General features: G+C 39.3%; 1 protein-coding gene across 2 annotated transcripts in view; it reads left to right on the plus strand.

Annotated features, from left to right (window-relative positions):
• Window positions 1-11236, plus strand: part of CNOT9 (CCR4-NOT transcription complex subunit 9) — a 32902-nt gene extending 21666 nt beyond the window's left edge. For both annotated transcript variants that reach the window (XM_027513436.1, XM_027513445.1), the window contains exons 5-8: window positions 1698-1807; window positions 6903-7001; window positions 7432-7523; window positions 8898-11236. In XM_027513436.1, coding sequence (XP_027369237.1) covers window positions 1698-1807; window positions 6903-7001; window positions 7432-7523; window positions 8898-9066 — 470 coding nt within the window. In that variant the 3' untranslated portion in view covers window positions 9067-11236. The remainder of the gene's footprint in view (window positions 1-1697; window positions 1808-6902; window positions 7002-7431; window positions 7524-8897) is intronic.
• The last annotated feature ends 4976 nt before the right edge of the window (window positions 11237-16212 follow it).

A 16212-nucleotide genomic window follows, 5' to 3' on the forward strand; every position in this document is an offset into this window, starting at 1 on the left:
AAATTAATTCAAGATGGATTTTAGACCCCCATGTAAAAAGTCTAAATGAGATAGTAATTTGACATCTGTTGTAGGCCATGTTAGTTAGTTATGGTTTGTGCTGTTTAAAGATGTAGTATTTGTAGATTGCCAGTTCTGGTTAAAGCAAATGATACCACTCTCTTCTGAAGTAACTGACTATGGTTATTACAGGTCGAGTTAACTAAGGCCTTTGATATAAAAGCTAGCGAAGCATTGGACCACTCAGGGAACAGTCATTTGTTTAATGGGACTTTGACTCCCTGTATACAGAATGAAGAGGATATCATTGAACTGTGTCTGTCATCTGGTCAATGGTGTCAGTTTCGAAACCAGCAGAGTAGTAGAATTGGGATAATTTTGGAAATTATTTGTCTAACTCTTATTTCAGAGAAAGCAATGGCACCCCACTCCAGTACTCTTGCCTGGAAAATCCATGGACAGAGAAGCCTGGTAGGCTGCAGTCCATGGGGTCACTAAGAGTCGGGAACGACTGAGCGACTTCACTTTCACTTTTCACTTTCATGCATTGGAGAAGGAAATGGCAACCCACTCCAGTGTTCTTGCCTGGAGAATCCCAGGGACGGGGAAGCCTGGTGGGCTGCCGTCTATGGGGTCGCACAGAGTTGGACACGACTGAAGCGACTTAGCAACAGCAGCAGCAGCTCTTATTTATTAAAATAGCAGAGGCTTGCAAAGTGAAGGTAACTTTATCAAACTTCGGTGGAACCAGAATTAGAATCTAGGTATGTGTTTCTTGTTTAGGTATGCCCTACAGTGTTTTGCTTTTGGGGGAAATAGGGGCAATTAAATAACCAGGAAGTCATTTATACCTATTGTGAGTAGGATTCAGAGGGCATTGTTTCTTTGTACCTGAGAGTATGCTTTAATACTGATACACAACTTCTCTCACCAGGGCTTCCCTGGTGGCTGAGACCGTAAAGAATCTGCCTGCAATGCAGGAGACCTGGGTTCTATCCCTGGGGTGGAAAGATCCCCTAGAGAAAGGAATAACAACCCACTCCAGTTTTCTTGCCTGAAGAACTCCGTGGACAGAGGAGCCTGGCAGGCTATACAGTCCACGGGGTCACAAAGGGTTGGACATGACTGAGCGACTAATACTTCACTAATTTGCCCTGGTGGCTCAGGGGCACAGAATCCACCTGCCAATGCAGGAGATGCAGATATGATCCCTGGATCAGGAAGATCCCCTGGAGAAGGAAGTGGCAACCCACTTCAGTATTCTTGCCTGGGAAATCACATGGACAGAGGAGCCTGGTGGGCTGTGGTCCACGGGGTCGCAGAGTCCAACATGATTAGGAAACTAGAACAACAATGACGACAAGAATTCTCTCTTACCTAAAGTACATGGAGAAGAGATGGTGATATTATTGTGTGATTGTCTACCAAAGTGATAGAATAATTACTTAAGTAGCTAAACTGATGCTAACTATGTGATGGACCGGACTTTGTACCTGATCTTTTAGTGTCAACAGTCAACCTGTGCTTTTCTTGCTCCTTTTTTTTTTTTTTTTTAAAGCCAGGGTTTGAATCTGATTCTCTGACATAAAAACTACAGTTTGTGTTGTATGTTACTAAGTTCCACAACTAGACGGATGAACAATTTTAGTTGGAAACCCTGACTCTGAAGTAATTTCGTTTGTCCATATTTTCTTTAGGGGCTCTGGTGAAAACAGATGAGCAGGAAGTAATCAACTTTCTATTGACAACAGAAATTATCCCTTTGTGTTTGCGAATTATGGAATCTGGAAGTGAACTTTCTAAAACGGTGTGTGTTTTTATCTTAGATTCTATGTTGTGTTGACTGTTGGACTACTTCTTCATGGTTGAGTTATCTTTTTCTGCCTCCCTTCAAAAATGAAAGTTTTTGAAACTTTCGTGAATGTTTTTTTCTCTTTTGAATAAAAATTGTTATATAATGATGATTTAAGAACCTAGAACCATCAGAAGAATATATTAAGTTAAATAATAAAATATATTAAGTTAAATAATAAATTTCTCCCTTTTATCTGAACCCCCTTCTGACTCCCACAGGTATATTTTTCCAGACATTCTTTATACATAATCAAGTATGTGTGTATATATATATATATATATATATATATATATATACACTTGAGCTTCTACCTGCTTTGTGTTTTAACCATGGATGATAATGTAACTGGTTATAGAATTCTCACCTCTGTCTTCCCTCTCAGAACTCCATTATCATAGCCATGTTGTCTTCTGGTACTGAATGTTGTAGTGAAATCTTGAGTCAGCCTGATATTTTCCTTGTCAGATTTTTTTCTGAAAGAGCCTACTCATTGTGTCTTTTTTGTTGTTAATTTTTATAGTTTCCTCTTTGTTTTGGCCTCTTGCTTAAGCAACATCAGTTATGCTGTATTGTCTATTTTTCATGTGTCTCTTCTTACCCTCTAATTACTTTCTATCTTTAATTTCATATAATGTGATTTTTCTCAAGGCTACTTTTCCATGTTGCTATTTTTAGCAATATCTAACCTCTGCTTCTAAAGTATATCTGGTCACATTGACTATTCACTTTAATTTTTAATTAGGTAAGTATTGCTGAGTTGGATATAAGCAGATGTAATGATTTAAAGTTTGTTTGTTGTGAATATGCAATACAAATAAAGTAAAAATTCATATGCTACTACAAATAGGTATACAAGCAAATAAATGTAAGTCTTCTACCTTACCTCTCAGTTCTTCTCAGTAGTAGCCAGTATTATTACTTTTTTGTAGAATCTTTCCATAAATATGTATACATGTAGCAGTTTAATTTTGTATTAATTTTTATTAATTAATTTGTATTAATTTTCTGTTAATTTTTGTATTAATACAAATTGTATTGTATTAATTTATTAATTTTTTCCTCTAGTCTGTGCTTCTCACTTCTCCTGTTGTTTCAGCTCTTCTTTGAATTTTGTATTTTCTTTTAACTTTTTAAAAATGTTTTTTTAAAGTTCATATTCGCTTCAGTTTCCTTGAAAATGCAGATAAGTATTACTTGCTACCGTTTCTTGGGTTATATCTCTATAAAAGTTTCCCTGTGGGAGTCTTTCTATCCAGGATTGCTGTTTGTTTAAAAATAATGGATGGAAAGAGAGATGTTATGAGCTGAAGTTGGCAGTTTTTAAGTCAAGTGTTTTGCCTCTGAATACTTTTCCACCCAGCCTGCCAGTCTAGGGTGTGTGTTTTAGGGAGGATTTATACCTCTGCCTTCAACTTTCTACTAAACACACAAAGGATAAGTGACATGTGATCTGTGTTCATGCTTTTCTTTTCTCATTTCTTCCTTAATTTTATTTATTTTGTTAATTTCAGTGGATTTCTGGGACAGGATTGGAATGGGTACAACTGTATTCTGTTGTTTTTAAATTCATAGTTGCCTGTGAATAGGTGTTTTTCAAGTTGGCTTCTTATGGCTGGGACAGACAAAGATTCATTTTCTTCTTTTGTGACATTTCTTCCACGAGCCCCTATCCTAACGATCCCTCCATTTTCATTTCTTGCCCATTACTAAAATTAATTCAGAGGGAGGAGGGAGGAGGGTTCGGGATGGGGAACACATGTATACCTGTGGCGGATTCATTTTGATATTTGGCAAAACTAATACAATTATGTAAAGTTTAAAAATAAAATAAAATTGGAAGAATAAAAAAAAATAAATAAATAAAAAATAAAATAAAATAAAAAAAATAAAATAAAATAAAAAAATAAAAACACACACACACAAAAAAAGTAAAATTAATTCATCCTTGATGTTTAGAAGTTCCCATCAACCTTTACACTTCAACTAGAATGCTTCTCCTGTCCTGCCTTATAACATTATTTGTAGTCAGTTCCTGGCATGTCTATCTTCTTTTGGTCCATGCAAGTAAAGACCTTGTCATGTTAACTTTTCATGTACAAATCCTTAGTCTCAGGCCTTGTCATAGTAGGCATCAGGTGAAACAGAGGTTCTCAATCAAGGCTGTGTGACATGATCACCTGTCAAGTGTTTTAAAAGCATCAGTGTCCAGGTTCCATCTCTGACTTACTGAACCGTTGTCCAGAGTGATAAAGTATGGACATTGGTGTGTTTTTTTGTTTTTTTTTAAATCCCTCTGGATAAGTGTATAGTATGTTATTTTGGAAAGCTGTTTGGTGGTACCCACTATAAACATAAGTCTACCCTGTGACTCAGCAGTCCCACTCCTGCATATATACCCAAGAAAAATGAGCTCTACAGAGTTCCCTGGCGTTTAGGACTCCATGCCTTCACTGCCAAGGGCCCAGATTCGATCCCTGGTCGAGAAACTAAAGTCCCACAAGGCACATGGCACACACACATACCCAAAAAATGAGCTCTTATGGGCATCAGAACATGTATAGGAGTGTTTATGGCACTTTTGCTCATGAAAGATAGAACTGTAGTATATTACAAAATCAATTACACAGTAGTTAAGAAGAATGAACTGCTGATATATGCAGCATAGGTGATATTACGTCAGATGAAAGAACCCAGGCACGTATGAGTTCATACTGTATGACCATGTATGTGAAAGTCGAGAGTGGTCAAAACCAGTCAGTGAGGATAAATCAGAATAGTAACTCCCTCTCAGGGAAGGATATGACTGGGGAAAGGCACACGGGAATCTTCTGGAGTGCTGAAAATGTTCTATATTTAAAATTTTTATTTTATTTTTATTATAGTTTATAGTTGACTTATACAATATTGTGTTAGTTTCAGGTGTACAGCGAAGTGATTCATAAATATATATTCTTTATATATATATAGAGAGAGAGAAAGAATATATAGATATATATTCTCTTCCACTGTAGATTATTACAAGATACTGAGTATAGTTCCCTGTGCTATACAATTGGTCCTTGTTGGTTTTCTGTTTATATTATTGTTGTTCAGTCACTCAGTTGTGTCTAACTCTTTGCAACTCCATGGACTGCAGCACACTAGGCTTCCCTGACCTTCACCATCTCCCACAGCTTGCTCAAACTCATGTCCGTTGAGTCGGTGACACCATCCAACCATCTCATCCTCTGTAGTCCCCTTTTCCTCCTGCCTTCAATCTTTCCCAGCATCAGGGTCTTTTCTAATGAGTCAGCTTATAGTATTGTGTATATGTAAATCCCAACTTCCTAATGTTCTGTATTTTAATCTGGTTGTGGTTCACAGATGTGGAATAAGTAAAAATCAAAATACACTTAAGATTAGTACACTTAACACATTTTACTGTGTATATGTTTGTTTGATTTTCTTATTCGTGCTATAAAAGATTGTCACAAGCTCAGTGGCTTAAAACACTACCAGTTTATGGAAGCCAGAAACCATAAATTCAGTTTAACCAGCTTAAGTCAGGGTGCCCGTAAGGATGGCATTGCCTCTGGAGACTCTAGGAGTGAATCTCTTCCCTTTCTTCTTTTCAGCTTTCTTTCTTTCTTTATATATATATATATATATATATATATATATATATATATATATATAAAATATATGATTTTATTTGTTTATTTTTTGCTGTGCTGGGTCTTTGTTGCTACACATGGGCTTTCTCTAATTGCGGCGAGTGGGGACTCCTTTTTAGTGTGCAGGCTTCTCATTGCAGTGGTTTCTCTCGTTGCAGAGCATGGACTCTAGGGCTTAGGCTTCCATAGTTGAGGCTCCTGGGCTTCAGAGCACAGGCTCAGTAGTTGTACATGGGCCCAGTTGCTCTGAGAAATGTGGGATCTTCCCAGATCAAGGATAAAGCCCGTGTCTCCTGCATTGGCAGGTGAATTGCCTTTTTCGGCTTTTAGAATTGCACATCTTGGCTATTCCTCCCTCTTCCATCTTGACAGCCAGCAGTGTAGCATGTTCAAATCTCTGCCTCTGTCATATCACTTTCTCTATGGTCACATCTCCCTCCACTTCCCTTTTATAAGAACCCTTGTGATAATGACCTAAGGCCCACCTGGATCATCCAAGATGGTTAATCCCCCCAAGATTCTTAACAATCACATCTGCAAAGTACCTTTTGCCTTATGAAGTAGCATCCCCAGGGTTTAGTGATTATGACCTGGATATGCTCGGGGGCCATTATTTAGCTGACCACAATGTTATACACCAGTAAAATAGTAAAATAAAGCAAATAATTCCCACAGTTGATTCTGATGATCAGCTAAGGAAGAGAATCATTATAATAATCATTTGACTTGAATTAAAACTTTTTTAACCCCATCTGTGTAAGAGTTAATGAGCTTAAATCAAGCTTAAATTGAGTGTATTCTTTATTACTGTTGGAAGTTTTTGAAGGGAGGCTTAAAAATCTTATTTTCTTAACGGTCTTTTAAGAATAGGAAAAATCTTACCTAACTCATTTGGAAGAGATGAGGCATGGCTGCGTTTCTGAAATCATCTTGGCCCATGGAAAACTGGGAAGCTCTGTGTTTAACTAGGTTTGGATCTCAACTCTGATTTAGTCACTTTGTTGCTTGGGATCTTAATCTGGCAAGTTATTGATTGATTAACAGTTATACCTGGCACATAGGTGTTCAATAACTAAGAAAACCTCTCTGTTTTTAGACTCTGATGATTACCTGCTCTTTTTAAGTAAAATAACAATGGTACCTACCTCATAGGTTTGTTGTGAAAATAAGATAAGGCATGTTACAGCTTTAGGAAAAATTCTGGCACTTAATGTTGAATATGGTAATATGTATTAATTTTTTTGTACTGTGCATAAGTTGTCATAATTAAGTTATCTAGAATGCAGGGGTATTTTCTTAGTTTTCTGCTTCATGGTTATTCCTAGGAGAGGAGTAGACAGTTGGAAGACAAGTCTGAACAATGTTTTAGACTCCTTAATTTTGTTTTACTCCAGGTTGCCACATTTATCCTCCAGAAGATCCTCTTAGATGACACTGGTTTGGCTTATATATGTCAGACATATGAGCGTTTCTCCCATGTCGCCATGATCTTGGTGAGTTCTTTCCTTTACCTTTTTTATTTATTTGGCCGTGTTGGGTCTTAGTTGTGGCATGGGGGATCCTCTGTTGCTGCGTGTAGGCTTCTTTCTAGTTGTGACACCCGGGCTTTAGAGCTCACAGGCTCAGTAGTTGTGTAGGCTTAGTTGCCCCAGGACATGTGGGATTTTAGTTCCCTAACCAGGGATTGAACCTGAGTCCCCCTGCATTGCAAGGAGGATTCTTAACCACTGGACCACCAGGGCTTCTGATCACACAACTTAGTTTCTTTGCAGTCGACATTGAGCTACTTCAGTCTCCCAACAGGAAACAACAACCATGAAACCTTGTATAACAGGTCTTGCAATATCTGGTCTCTGATACCAACTAGGATTATGTTGTGTTTTGTATGTTCTCTCCTACCCCACCTTGTTTTGGGGAAAACAGGGTAAGATGGTCCTGCAGCTATCCAAAGAACCTTCCGCCCGTTTGCTGAAGCATGTAGTAAGATGTTACCTTCGACTCTCAGATAACCCCAGGTAAACATTTATAGAATTTAGAGGACTTTGGGGAAATACTCTGATGAGCGTCTGCCCCATCTCATGTCATGGCTTCTGTATCTTTAGGACAGGGAAGGGATAAAACTATATTCAGGTCGTCTGAGACAGACCTTGATTAATTTCTTTTAAAATCTGAAATGCTAAATTTAAAAATCCATCAGAGTGTTGTCTCCCCACCAAAACTCTGTACCCTACTCTAAAATTCCCGAGAGTTCAGATAGTGAATCTCATGATCCATTACTCCTGTGGTTTGAGCTTTCTGTTCTACAAGAAAGAAAAGTATATTTTTAAAGATCTCTTAAGAAAGGAACAAGCCCAGAGGGCTCTTGAATTGTATCTCTAGTTCTCCTCTTGATTCCTGTAAAGTCCTTGAGCTAATTATTTTACCTCCCTATTTCTTTCTGCCGGAAATCATACATTGTAGATACAGTGCATTTTAGAAAAATTTGACCTTTTGCTTTGTAAATCCATAATTCATGCTGAAAGCCACTTGCTCATATTCTGCTAAACCACATAATGGGATGATTTCTGTGTTCCTAGGAATGGGGATAACTTGATTAATGTGAACTCCTGCCACTGAGGTTATTTAAGCCCTAAGTATTTCTTTGACCATTTTCTCCTGTTCTTTAGTGGTTCCTGATTTCACCAAGTTTGAAAATACATTTATTTAAAATTTTCCTTGTAAAAGAAACTAGGCTAAGTACAAAAGCCATAACTTAAAAAAAAAAAAAAAACAGCCTTATAAATAGTTAATTTACCTTAATGAGTTTTCAGATTTGACTTTTACTGGTAATATTTTAAAGAAAATGAAATATTTGAAAGTTCATCTGATAATAACTTTATGATAGCTTTACTGCTTATCTCTTAAGAGTTTTAACATAAAACTGAAGCTGTTTTTGGAAAGACACAAATTTTTATCAGTTTAGAGTTAAAAGTTCATTAACTTATCCTACTATGAATCAGGTCATATCCCCTGTTATTTTTCTGATTTTGGAATGTTTCATTTACTATCACCCATATATTTTTAACATGAGTATTTCGACAACTGTAATAAATCAGAAAGTAGTTTGAATTGAGGTAAATTGTTGCATCATTTTATTCTATTTGCTTTGTCACAAAGTTCAATGTAGGGGAAACATTCTGAAAATGTTTACAGACAACAGATCCTGGAGGTCTCTAAGCCTATGTCTAATATAAGCTTTAGATAATTTTAATGGCTTATTAAAGTACTTGACAGAGCCATAGATTCCCAGGATTCTATATATTTATATCTAAGAAAAGGGCTCTTCCCTGTCCCCCAATGTGGGTTTATTTGTTTGGTCTCCCTGGTTGGTTGGTTTGTTTTTGATGTAGGGCACGTGAAGCACTCAGGCAGTGCCTCCCTGACCAGCTGAAGGATACGACCTTCGCCCAGGTGCTAAAAGATGACACCACCACCAAACGCTGGCTTGCACAACTGGTGAAGAACCTGCAAGAGGGTCAGGTCACTGATCCCCGGGGGATTCCCCTGCCCCCTCAGTGATCCTCCCCCATCCCCTCCCACTACTCCCCCCAAGTTGGGGGAGGGAGGGGACACCTGCAAGGAAAACAGCTCAGGTTTTATCGCCGACTGGGAATAGACGACCTCAATGCTGAACTGCACTGGAGAAAAGGGGCACGGTACCCCCGCTGAGGTGTATGAGCTGCCATCTCAGGCTGCCTTGAGGACCTGGGCTCCCTCTGCTACTCCCAGGAAACGGGTTCCTGACACAGCAGTTTGCCACCATAGCCAAGGAGGGTGTCAACACCAGCAAATGCTGTATTTGCAGCAGGCCCACGATGACCCTTCTCCCTCACCTCTACCCAGCCACTGGCGGGAGGGAAGATTGGTGGCGGCAGCAGCGCTCTAGGCACGGTGAACGCCTGGGACCAACCATGTGGCGTTTTCTTATTTTGCCTTCCTGGAAGACTCAAGATGTGTCACTTCATCCTCTCTCTCAGTATTTGTTTACTTTGGTTTTTTGTTTTTAATCTTAGAGAGAGGTGTAGTGGACACAAGCTGTAATATTCAGCAAACCTTTGTCAGTTGGCACTGTTTACAAGTCTGTTAGCTGGATAAGCTCAATAAAAAGTTGGTCTGGGCATTACATCCCATTACATCTAGGAGGCCAATAGCTGCGTGAGCTGTTGGGGGGAATGGGAGGCAGGGGAAGGATATGAAGCCAAAGGACAGCAGGAACCCACCACCTATTTCCCTTCCCTTCTCCATTCTTCTACCCCCAGTTCTGGATGCCACAAGGACCTTAACCTTGCTTATGGCTTTCGCTGCTAGCTTTTCCAAATCTCAGTGCTCTTCCCTTGTTCACTTTCCTAAACTTAAAACAGGCGTCTTAATTCACCAGACTGTCCTGGAAGGATATTGTATTGAGAGGAGATGATGAATGTCACCTTCAGTTCAAGTCCTCAGAGACATTTCCTGGATGACTTTTAAAAGGAAGGTTATCTGGGCTTACGATGATAGGCTCCTTGATCCTATTCTTTGCTTTGGTGTGAATCTACAATTCCAAGTGTCTTCATGATTGTACTTGAAGCAGTATTAACTGAATGAGTTAATTTTATTCAGATTTAAGATAGAGCACTGGACTCTGCTTGCTCAGTCTTGTTGGGTTTTTTGTTTTTTTGTTTTTTTTCTTTTGTTTTGGACACATTCCCTTATGGTCTGTGGGAATTATGAGATTGTCTCTGTAATATTTTTCACTTTTTTGTACTGTGTCAGAGACTCTCCATTTCTTCTGTGGATCTTTAAATGACTCTGTTCATAATCTAGAGGTTTGAATCTGCAGTCCAATGTAAATTAAATTGCTTTGCTTTCCCCCAGTCCTTCCACCTGCCATTACCTACTGTCTCTCTAATCCCCATCTTCAATCAAAGATGGAATTTATAACCCAACTAGAGAGACCAAATGTTTTCAGTCCACATCTTACACAGTTGAAGGTGAGTCTGAACACATTTGAGGAGAGTTACAGGGGGCAGGCTCAGAAAAACCTTTGCAGGGGCAGTTTTGCCAACCCAAGGGCTCTTTCAAGCCGACTTTCACAAAGGGAGCCGGCCTTATTAGTTGGCTTCTGTCTCTCTAGAGCCAAGAAAGTAGTAATGAAGTAGCCTAGATGTAGGAAGGGTAGAATAAGCACTTACTCCGCAGCTTTCAAAAATGAAGAGGAGGACCAGACCAGCTCTCACTAAGCTCAAGCCTGAGGAGAAGAAGCCTTGGAGAAAGCAGAGAGCAGCATGGACTAGATAAACGTCTTGACTCCCTTCAGCCCACAGTTTCTGTCCTGCAGACTCCAGCTAGGTTAACCCTGGTTTTTGCCAACCGCCTTCCTGCTGAGCCAAAGTTTTCTCATTCCCTCTCCTTTGGGGAAGCAGTTGAGGCCCCAGGCCCCAGGCCATGCTCCCTGAGAAATTCTCTTCTCCATCTTTCGGTGCATTGGCCATTGTACTGTGCCAATAGTGTCTTAATTCTTGTACCATCTAATCTCAGCGGGCCTTGGACCCCACGTAGGAGTTGAGGGGAGGGGTGGAAATGGGTATTGTTCCTTGTAGTTGGTCCTGATGTCGTGTGTGAATAAAGAGACCCCCTCCCCTCACTTTGTGTGTTCTGTCCCTCTCACTCCCTCAACAGGACTGAAATAAAAATGCTTCTGTTTTTGTAACAATAGTTTTTCCTTTAAACTGTGGAGATTGGATTTTGTCAATGTGGAGGTATCTAGGCACTTTGGTCAGATGATCCTCGTCAACCTTGCCTCTCTACCTCTGTGCACCTACACACACATGCACTGTCCTACCAAGAGGGCAGTGATGGTTCCTTTGTGGATAAGTCCTTTGGAAGAGTCTTACTGATGTGTAAAAGCTGTTTGGGAGGCTGGGGTGGCATCTTTTTTCTGATAAAAGTGTCTTGCTTAAGAGAACTTCACTCCTGGCTGTAGTGGCCAGAACCTAGTACTGGTGTGGGAGAGGCTTCCATATATGAAGAGATAAAACTTGAAACATTTTACCACCAACTTTAATAGCCATTTCCTTCTGGAGTTCAAGACTTCCATCTCCAGACTTGTTTCCATCCCTGTTTCTGGCTCTCAGTGAGACAGAGCCAACCTCTGTTTCCAGCTTCTTTTTTGTGAGGCTTGAGGGACTTTGTTTCAGTGGTGGAACAGGACAAGGAGAGGTACTGGTAGCCTTCAGAGCATGCCTTCCTTACTAACAGTATGTATGATTCTCTTGCTAACTATTCCTGCTGCTCAAAGCCTGGGGAAGTGTGAGGGGGAAGAGTAGGAATATGCAAAGTTACTCTATCAAAAGTCCAAGGAAAACATTTGAAATAGAAAACAATAGAATGAAATGACATTTTTCTCCCTGAATATTGCAGAATTTCATTTTTAAAAAATACATGTGTTTCAAAAGCAGATATAATAGGTTAAGTTGAACAACACAAACCTAGCTTAACTGACATACATAAAATACTGTAACTCAACCAACAATGCACATATTTGTAATTGCACCAAAAGCTTTCACCAAAATTGATCATAGCTCAACGATCAAGCTGTAAGGAAGGAAATTTCCCCCCCAAATTAAAGTAATACAGTGTTCTCTGAACACAGAGGGATTAAGCTAGAGGGGAAAAAACTGAAAAGTCCCTAACTTATAAAACAGTATAATTCTAAACCCACTCATCACAGGAAAAAAAAAGTACAAAGGAAATTAGAAAAAAAAAAATAATGAAGACACCTCATGTCAAGAAACTGGGAAAGAGGGAAATCCCTGATAGTCTAGTGTCTAGGACTTGGCAGGGGGCCCAGGTTCCATCCCTGGTCGGGGAACTGAATCACGTGCTGCAACTAAAATACCACAACTAAAAAAAAACCTGTATGCTGCGGCTGGGGATCCCAAGTGCCAGAGCAAGGACCTGGTCCAGCCAAATAAGGAACTGAAAAAGAATAGCAAATTCAAGAAGTAGAAGAAGTGCAAAAAAAAAAAGTGAAATAAAAAACATGTAACCAAAAGTCATTCCCTTAAAAACAGTAAAACTGATAAAGCTATAGACTGATCTGGAAAAAAAGTCAATGTTAGAAATGAAATAGAGACGTCACTCATATCTTAGTCACCAATCGCATGAACTTCCAGAAACTAGAGAAAAAAACAGGTCTTAATTAAAATTTGAAGCAGTATAACTCAGCCACCAAAAACTATCAAGGATATTAAAGGAAGGAAAACTAGGTGCTAACCTTTCCTATGAATGTAAATGTAAAATTTCCAGTCAAGTCAAATCTAGCAACATATAGAAAAGATAATGTGTCAAATCTGATTTGGATTTACTGCAAAAATAGATTGACTTGATGCTTGAATTCAGTTAACAAAAAACAGGAGAAGAATCACAATCATTAAATATACGCAGGAAAGAGCACTATAAAATTCAATACTGGGACTTCCCTGTTGGTCCAGTGGCTAAAACTCCATGCTCTCACTGCAGGGGGCTAGGGTTTGATCCCTGGTAAGGAAAGTAAGATCCCATGTACCACAACTAAAGATCCTGCATGCTGCAGTGAAGATCGAGCATCCCCCATGCTGCAACTAAGACCTGATACAGCTAAATAAGTATTACAGAAAAAAAATTCAATACCTATTCATGAGTTTTAAAAACTTTGAAAAGCAGGAATAGAAGGGGGTATCCTTAATCTAATAAAAATCGTTAAATGTGTGTGTATGTAGATATACCTATGTGTATATCTGTGTATAATTACTTTGACCTAAAAATTCAAATTCATTTATAATTTTAAGATTTAAAAGAAAAAGTTTCATATTCATGAAAACACAAAATCTTAATAAAAAAACGCTATGGTTGGGACTTCCCTGGTGGTCCGGTGGTTAAGAGTCCACCTTGGAATGCAAAGGATACAAGTTCGATCCCTGATCAGAGAACTAATCCCACGTGGCTCAGAGCAATGGGGCTCACTCATCACACCTGGAGAGTTTGCACCCCAAGGAAAGGTCCTGAGTGCCGCCAACTAAGACCCAATGCAGCCAAATAGATAAAATTCTATTTTTAAAAAACCTGTAGTAAACTTCTCAATTATAAAATACTGAAATCATCCTCCACAAGATGCAGAATAAGATAAGGATGTCCACTATCACAACTCCATAAACTGGTCCCAGCCAGTGTGATGTCAAGAAAATAAAAAGATAAAGGGAAAAAACAAACATGCTGACAACATGATTGTGTATGTAAGTAATCCAAAAGAATCTACAGATTCTTAGAATTAAGTGAATTTAGCAAGGTCACAGAATACAGTCAATATGCATCTCAAAAAAGTCAATTATGTGTTTCTAAATACAATAAAAAATGAAATTCAAAAATATATTGTTTATTATAGCATAATAAATCAGATAGCTCAAAATAGGTATGCCAAAAGATATGCAGACTCTACATTGCAAACAACATCCTGGAAAGAAAGATTGACAGGCATGTCGTCAAGTCACATATGTCAATTTACCTAATATTTTTCTTCGTTGGTATAGGTTAGCTTATATCTGTTAGAAAAAAAGTGGGAACTTGCCTATGTTCTCAACTATTTAGAAATCTCACTATGTAAGTTTCACAATAACTTAATTTTATTTCTTTAAATTGTATATAAGATACCATTAGAGAAACGTTTTTAACCCTAATGAAATTTCAGGAATGACTTTACAGTCTGACAACATGAGTACATTTTGAAAATAAAAAAATTGAAACATCTTAATTGTAAAAAAAAAAAAAAAAAAAAAGACATAGATGAAGAGACATATAATCTCCATGGACTGCAAAATAATATCGGAAGGATACCTGTTCTCTCAAATTAATCTGCCAGTGAAATTCGATTCTAAGTAAAATCCCAGCAGGTTTATTTTTGTGAAGATTGACAAGCTGATTCTAAAATTTGCATGGAACTAGAGAAAAGCCCGAGCAAAGTAATGAAGACCCAGCTCAGCCAAAAATAAGTGAATAAATAAAATTAATTTTTTTTTATTTCATGGAAATGGATAGTGCCAAAACAGCCAAGACAGTCTTGAAGAAAAATGAGATTGGAGTCCTTCCACACCCAGACACCCTCCTTTAACCTTTTAGACCCACCTTCCTGAGACATGACTTATAAATAGCATACAGTTGTATTTTACTTTGTGAACTTTTCTGAAACTTTTATCTCTCACAGTGGTATATTATACCCTTTGCATTGTAGATTTTATTTTTGGCTGTGCTGGGTCTTTACTGCTGCATAGGCTTTTCTCTAGTTGTGAGTGGGGCCTACTCTCTAGTTGCAACATGCTAACTACAGGCTTAGCTGCTCTGAGGCTTGTGGGATCTCCCTGGACCAGCGATCAAACACATGTCTCTTGCATTGGTAGGCAGATTCTTTACCACTGAGCCACCACCAAAGCCCTGGCCTTTGCATTTTAAATTCTAATCTCTATCATCTGATCTCTTGTTTCTCTTATACCTCCTTGTCCCCCCTCCCACCTTAATTTTTTGGGGAAGGGGGGTTATTTTGGAGGTTTTTGTGAGTGTTTTCTCTGGAATGGAAGTGTCTATATATTCTGTTATCTTTCCAAGTTATATATCCTGGCTTTTAAGTTAACAGGTGTGCTTAGTCACTTCAATCGTGTCCGACTCTTCATGACCCCATGGACTATAGCCTGCCAGGCTCCTCTGTCCATAGGATTCTCCAGCTAAGAATACCGGAGTGGGTTGCCATGCTCTCCTCCAGGGGATCTTCCCAGCCCAGGGATTGAACCCAAGTCTCTTGTGTCTCCTGCATTGGCAGGTGAGTTCTTTACCACTAGTGCCACCTGGGAAGCCCAAATCAACAAGTTATTTTTTAGGTGAAACTTAATACTTTAAGTATTCCTTTTTGACCAATGAGAAAGGGGAGCTTTATTTCAGAAGTGTGAGAAGTTAGATTGGATGGTCTGGGAAGTGAGTCTCTGAAACCCCAGCCCTGAAGCAGAGAAGTTTAAGGCGTCTCCTCTGGGAGTCAGGAGGAGAGCCTAGGCTTGCCTGTGCAGCAGTGTCAGGGTACACTGTTGAGGTCTTCCTCTTTGCCAGCTACCCCTTCATTTCAATTTAGGGCTTCTAGGCCTTTCCTGGGCATGGTTCCCAGAAAATCCCTCTGCTGCTGCTGCTGCCCTGATCAGGTTTCTGGATCTGTTAATAATAGACAAGAGTGTGGGGATGGGACAGGATCATTATGGAAAGAGGAGCAACTAAACCAGATGGACAGCTCCTGTGCTCAGGGCCCTGTCTGTCTGCTCCTGTCCTGGATCTGAAGGAGATCCTGCAGTGGACCTGTCTTCTAAGCCATTCCTGGGAGCCACAGTAACCTTGTGAAGGTTTTCTAATGGCTTTCCCCAAAATCAGAATACATAATCTGGGGTGCTTATAAGAACACTGAAACAGAATGTTTGAGATTTGAACTCCCATCAGAAAATCCAGGAGGAGTGATAACACCTCTCACAGAACACCCAGAAGAGTATGAGGTGGTGCTGCAACTAGGTGAGGCAAATAGTGACTCAGAGAGGCAAACCATATGTATACCCCTGGAGTGTATGCACTTCCCTGGTGGTTCAGTGGATAAAAAGCCACCTGTCGATGCAGGGGACATGG

The sequence above is a fragment of the Bos indicus x Bos taurus genome, chromosome 2 (assembly GCF_003369695.1).
Source record: "Bos indicus x Bos taurus breed Angus x Brahman F1 hybrid chromosome 2, Bos_hybrid_MaternalHap_v2.0, whole genome shotgun sequence".
Lineage (NCBI taxonomy): Eukaryota > Metazoa > Chordata > Mammalia > Artiodactyla > Bovidae > Bos > Bos indicus x Bos taurus.